The following is a 6,980-nucleotide window of genomic DNA, read 5'->3' as shown; positions in this document are numbered from 1 at the left end:
ATCTTTGATAACAGTTCAGTTTGAGGATTATGCTAAAATTCTCGTGATGCTCTGAATGTAACTTTACTGCAATTGATAAGGGTATTCTCTATCTGTATTTTAAATGAATGTCATACGACCACTTCCCATTTATTTGAGATGTCCTTTCTTGAATAAATATTATTCAACAAAATTCTCTGTCATCTACATCAACTACAGGCATTAGAATAGACCCCTTGTTATTAAATTATTCATTTAACTTTTGTGTTTCTGTGTATTTTCTTAATTTGCAATTCTAGCCAATCCATAGTCTATGTGACTGCAGGATCACAGCTACAATATATTAATTGCAGCAAATTAGCTGTCGGCCTTGAAAGCAGACGTGCGCGGCTTGCCCCTATGACTAGATTGAGCTATTCTTTTTAAACAGAGCTTTGCATAGCCCAAAGTACCTAAAGTACGAGTAACCGGAGGTAAAAACGCAACTGGTTTGCTTGTATGGACTGTTGTTTAGAACAGCAACTGCTCAGCAGTAACAGTTAGGTACCATCACAATATATATCCAGTGCTTGGTCAACTATTCTTTTAAACTTGAGGCATATATCCTCTGTGTTTCTGCCATTTGCTGAAAGTTTCACATTCCTCATTGAGATATTACCCGATGATGTTTTTTATCTAGTTTACTGTTCTTGTTTTAGTTGTAATCATTGTTGCTTCAACTGCATCATGGTCACTGATAACAGCTTCAGGGTAGACATCCTCAAAAAGGCTAGGTGTATTTGTTGCCATTAGATCCACAATATTTTCATCATGAGTGGGGTTCTGAACTATCTTATCTAAATAGTTTTCAGACAAGGCATTTAGCAATGTTTTGCAGGATGTCTTATCACACCCACAGTTAACAAAACAGCTATTTTCCCAGTTGATGAATGGATGATTAAAGTCTGCACCGATGACTACAGTACGATTGGTGAACTTACAAGTGAACTGAGGTTTTCTCTAACATTTTCAGTTATATCAAGAGATGAGTCTGTTGGGTGATAAAAGGATCCAATTACCATTTTATGCCCACCCCTGATACTGAGTTTTGCCCAAACAGTCTCACATGCAGCTTCAATTTCTATCTCAGTGGATCTGATAACTACTGTGACAAATACATCACCTCCATTCACCATTAGTCTATCCTTTTGATAATACTGTAAATTTCTCCAAAAACTCACTGCTATGAATTACAGGTTTCAACCACAGAAGAAAAGAAAATTGTTAGAAGCCAACCTCAGGTAAGATCAGTTTGGATTTCAGAGAAATGTAGGAAAACGCAAGGCAGCACTGACCCTTTGACTTATCTTAGAAGATAGGTTAAGCAAAGGCAAACCTGTGTTTATAACATTTGTAGATTTGGAGAAATCTTTTGAAGTTGAAAGTGAGCATAACTTGTACAGAAACCAGATGGCAGTTATGAGTGGAGTGACACAAAATGAATCCAATGGCTGAGAAGGGTGAGGTACAGGGCAGAATTGAATGGGCAGTGTCCTGAAAGGATGATATAAAATGAATACCAACAGAAGGGGGAAAAAGGTAACAGAAAGTAGTCAAATTAATTCAAGCTATGCTGAAGGAATTAGATTAGAAAAAAAAAGAAACTAGAAGTAGTAAATTAGTTTTGCTATTTGGGCAGTAAAATAACTAATGATGGCCAAAGTAGAGAGGCTATAATCTGTAGACGGACACTGGCAGCAAAAGTGTTTATGAAGAAGAGAAAGTTGTTATTGAATATAGAGTGAAGTGTCAGGGCATCTTTTCTGGAGTGTAGCCTTGTATGCAAGTTTGGACAAAAAGAGAGCAGAAGCTTTTGACCTGTGGTTGTACAGAAGGATGCTGAAGATTAGAGGGGCAGATAATGTAACCAGTGAGTAGGTATTGAACAGAACTGTGGAGACAAGAAATTTGTGGCATAACTTGACTAAAATAAGTGATAGGTTGATACACATTCTGAGACGTCAAGGCATCACCAGTTTAGTATTGGAGGGAAATTTGGTGGGGGAGGGGTAAAAATTATTGAAAGAGACCAACAGATGAATACAGTAAGCAGGTGCAAACAGATGCATGTTGCAGTAGTTATTCGGAGATGATGAAGCTTTCACAGGATAGAGGTGCAAACCAGTTTTCGGACTGAAGACCACAGCAATAACTGCTTCTTGGCACGACACACACTGAAATGAGTCCCTCAATTAGAGTATTTAAGTGTCAATTCAATTTTCATCCATTTGGAGATCATGCAATTTTGTATATATGTTTGATCTGGTTGGTGACTATTTCTGTTTCTAGTCATTCTTGTTTGGAACAATATGAATCTATGGCAGATTAAGACTTGAATTGAATTGTATGCTATGTACCAACTGTAGTCCTGTTCAGTTATCATCTTAGCTATGTGTGCTTGTTTAGTATGGTTGGTTAGTATACTTCATTCAGCAGTAAACATCATATTTGTAAACATTAACGTAATTCTGCAACATCTGGATGAAATACAAACAACGAAATTTGTAATAAGCTAATGAGTAAAGATGGCATGATTACCTTTACTCGTTTCATCTTTGAGTTTTTAATTGCCATTGGTAAGTTAAGAACAGGAGTGATTCCAGCAAAAAGCTGAAACTATATTTACTCTGCAGCTTTTGTGTTTTGGAAAAATTTATCAAAAATTAAACATTGGAAATACCTGAGATAGGATCGACAGTACTGTTGCTAAACAAGATAAGTGCAGATGCCCCCCCCCCCCCCCCCCCCCCCGATAATCTTCTGTTATTTTTCTAAGAAACTTGGAATGCCTACTACCGCTTCTCAACATATTTATTCCATTATGAGCTTTGTGGCTGAAAATCCTGTGCACTACAAAGCAAACGAAATGTGCCTTGATTACAATACAAGTAGGAAGACTGATTTAAAGTGTGAATTCAAAACCACATATAGAAAGGAATCTAGTATTAAGATATTTAATTCACTGCCAAATAACATCAAAGGTCTGTGTGGTAACAGTCATTTAAAAATAAATATGCACTTATTTGATAAAACAATTTATTCACTAGACGAATTTTTAACATACATATGTAGAGTGTTTTGTTTGCATATATTTTGATTGTTATTTGTTCTATATTGTTGCTATACATATCGCAATCCTTGTACTATGCCAGTTTCCATGCCTTTTGTTTCACTTTGCTTCTGCTTGTGTCCTAGTTTTATTTTATTACTTTCTCTTTCAACATTTTTGTAAATTAATTGTATTCTCCCTGACAGCTCTTGTTGCATGTTTATATTTATTCATTTTCTGACTCATTCCACATCCTGATACCTAACATGCATAAAAGAATCCACGGAATAAGTGTGTAAATGCTTCTAATAATTGGCTGCACCTTATAGTATGTAGTATTCATTACAGTTGTAATTTGCAACAGAGACTGCAACATAAAGTATTCTTACTACCTGTTCTTGCTCTGTGCTACTATTGAAAATATTACCATCATTGCATGTTGTTACTTTAAATCTTCTAAACATGTTTTCCGTTTTCCCCAACATAGGCTGTCTTTATTTCACTACCACCATACAGAATGTGTATATTGGTGACAATTATATTTCATGTGTATTTACATAGTCACTATGTGTTATTGTTTGGTATGTCTGGAATTAATAAGCATTCTGAAAAAGGAAATTATTTCATGTAATTTCTTATAATTTTAAAACAAATTCTCCCACTTCCTGAAAATTGTGTTTAAACATTTCACAAAGATCCAGGCAGGCAAACATTTATTATAGGATAAGTTGGCAACAGAATAAGACAACATCACTGGATGACACCAGTTTTAGCATGAGAAACCTTCTTTAGTCTGACAAGATTTTGTATGATGACATGGGTGGCACTCATCTGTTACACACACAAATATTATAAATTAGATGCATTTCTATCCACAGTATTTCTATTGTTACAATGAAGAGAGAGAGAGAGAAGTGTTAAACATGAATGTGTGCTGGCCTATTGTTCTTAAAACATATACAGACATTTCTATGGTACTACCAAATAACTGCACAAGTGGACAGAGCTCTTTAAATTGACATAGTACAATTCTGTAATATTTCAACTAAATAGAACTCAGATAATTAACTTATCACTTTGAAAGTGTGGAGCAAGGAGTAAAGCAGTATAACAATAGCTGTGCAATTCATGCACACAAAACATTTAAAATGAACAGACACTGGTGTGGATTATGGACACAAAGAGCAATTATATAGTCTGTGTTCTTCCAAAGATTTTCCTGAATTCCTGTTGAGTTTTACAATTTTATAAATAACAGTTCTGGCACAAAAGTATACCTTGTTTTAGATACATCCAGGGGGGGAAAAAAGTCACAACAGAAAATAGTAATTTGTGTGCAATAAAGATGGCTGCACAAATGAATGATTTTAATGACAACTAGGTACACAGCTCATCACATTTATTAAAAAAGTAAACCAATAATAAAAGTGTAAGACAGATCTCAATTTTTGGTGACAATGACTATTTACTGTGTTTATGATTTACATATTCAAAGCTTTTCTGACATTTTACAACATTTACATACTTTTGCAGCCTTTATGATTATAATATGCACATCCATTACATTTGTTCCAGTATGTCCTGTAATTATTAAGTCATCAGAAATGTCCAACTTTAGGTAAAAATTGTGAGAATCGTTATTTTTGAGATATTCTGTAATGTTCAAATTGCATTTTTCAGCAATTTCAACTTGCTGGTTGTATCCAATTGCACCTGCTGCTTCAGTTGGACCATCTATACCATCTGTACCAGCACTTAGAAGCAAAATATCATATTTATTTAGATCAGGTTCGTCCTTAAGGGCATCCTGTAAACTCAGTGAGAAAAGTAGTGCTAATTCTTGATTACGGCCACCTTTTCCTTTTCCTTTCACCTGGACTGTTGTCTCCCCACCAGCCAACAAACACAATCCGTTAGTCTTACCAAAATTGTATAGCCCTTGGAGCAGTTTCTCTTGCAAATCTGTCTCCAGAGGTATGTTGTAGGTAACTGTAGCAAATGTGTTTAAGAACTTTTTCTCTGATATATGTCCACTCAAAAATTTGCATATATTTGTAACTAGTAATATGTAAGCTCTGCAGACTTCTTGCACACTATGAAAAATACTTCTGGTCAAAATAACTGGATGGTAGCCATTAACACTTGCTTCTGTGGCTGCACTGTACAGAGCTACAGAGTTGTTTCCAATTATTAAGTTTTGTGTGTGTGGGAAACAGTCAAGTGCATGAGATGCTGTATTACACAGTACTGTAGAGACTGACAACGGAATCCTGTCAAGCAAGTCATATTTCTTTATTATATTCAAAGCATCATTGATTCCATCTGTATTTGGTACTGTTGGACCACTTGCAATGTAGCCTAAATTGTCCTCCACAACATCTGACAAAATAAGTGAAATAATCTGTGCTGGGTAAGCCAATTTAGCAAGGCCTCCACCCTTCAAGTAAGAAAGCCTTTTTCTGATACAGTTTAGTTCCATAATATTTGCACCAGCAGAGCTCAAGAGTTTTATGGTCTCTATCTTTTCACCTAAAGTTAGTGGTGGAATTGGAGCTGGTAGAAGTGCTGAACCACCACCTGAGATCAGAACAATAAGTAAAGAACTTTCATTTAGGCTTCTCACTAGTGCTTCTATTTTTCTGGAGGCTGCTAATGCATTCTCATCCGGTAAATTATTTTCTGCCCCTTCCACTACTTGTAGTTTCGTGTTTTGCATTGGAAGCATGTGTGGCATGTTCTTGAATGTGTCCAAAATTCCAAGTGGTACACTTACAATCCCAGTAACTAAATGTTTCCCTAAAATGTTTTCAATTTCTACAGCCATACCCAACACAGCTTTCCCAAAACCTACTATATAACAGTTCTCGTTTACGACGTATGTTTCGTTTTGAACAAACAACTTAGTATCGCTCAGTTTCACATTCTCTCTTATGATGTTATGAGGCTGAACAGACTCTACAGCTTTCCCATACATCTTCCTCGAAAGAGTTTTCATCCCGTTTAAATCGGTGTACATTTTTTCAGCAGCCACGCCCGATTTGTGTGAAATAAATTTGGCGTGTTTGCAGAAATTGTTATAACAAAACATATGCAAGTAATTTTTTCCGAATGTTATTAACTTTACCATATTCCTAATGTTACATGACGTACAATCCACTGTACTGGTATTGACTATAACAAGACATACTTGAAACTATAAATTTTATTTGGGTGTTTTACTTGGGTTATCTCTCGAATGCCATGACGTAATGTATTTACCCAGACATTCATTACGCAAGACTATCCACATTCGGCGCAGATGTTTGTGGATGCAACATGGCGTGTCTTCATTGTAAAAATGATCTATGTATGGGCAAAACTAAACTGAACGTGTCAGCAGGCGAAGACACCGGTCTCCTCACATACATCAATACTTCCGTTTCACTAAACCCTGATCACGACGTTCTACTAATAGTATGTGTATAGATACAGCCTGACTTGCAATTACGCCTCCAAGCACAGTCTATGTTAGACTGGCTCCAAGCATACACAGGCGTCTAAAGCTAGCGAAATGAGGGATGCTCAACTACCGGACCTACCGATAGATGGCTGTAGCGCGTGCCGGCAAGAGATCGTATCATTGAGTGGCCGCCATATCTGAATTTGGCAAAAAACAAAGTGTTAAAACACGGATGAACATGTTTTTCGTTCTGCGCCCTCATAAGTATTTTATATTGGATGTTCTCGATATCTACACATCAACATAATGAAGTGTTTCTAATCTAGCGAGAAAAAACGGTGACAGTTCAGCTATGACATTCCTAAATTCGAGTGTGTTTTGAAAGTTTGACAAGCTGACCTATAAATTGATTACTATTTTATGAGTGCTTTACTTATTTGCCCGTTTTAAAACACTATTTAAGATTCAATGGAG

The 6,980-nt window shown here is 36.1% G+C and overlaps 1 protein-coding gene across 1 annotated transcript; it reads right to left on the bottom strand.

Annotated features, from left to right (window-relative positions):
- Nucleotides 1–3,037: 3,037 nt before the first annotated feature.
- LOC126092178 (glycerate kinase) lies at nt 3,038–6,591 on the bottom strand. The gene has a single exon (XM_049907653.1). The coding sequence runs from the start codon at nt 6,192–6,194 to the stop codon at nt 4,557–4,559; it is 1,638 nt and encodes a 545-aa protein (XP_049763610.1). The 5' UTR covers nt 6,195–6,591; the 3' UTR covers nt 3,038–4,556.
- Nucleotides 6,592–6,980: the final 389 nt, after the last annotated feature.

This window comes from Schistocerca cancellata, chromosome 7 (genome assembly GCF_023864275.1).
Source record: "Schistocerca cancellata isolate TAMUIC-IGC-003103 chromosome 7, iqSchCanc2.1, whole genome shotgun sequence".
In the NCBI taxonomy this organism is placed as follows: Eukaryota; Metazoa; Arthropoda; class Insecta; order Orthoptera; family Acrididae; genus Schistocerca; species Schistocerca cancellata.
The sequence above is the reverse complement of the archived record's forward strand: the minus strand, read 5'-3'. Positions and strand labels throughout refer to the sequence as shown.

What these genes read in the sequence shown, in the direction of transcription:
- LOC126092178 (XM_049907653.1), bottom strand. Translation starts at nt 6,194, where the DNA reads ATGGTAAAGTTAATAACATTCGGAAAAAATTACTTGCATATGTTTTGT.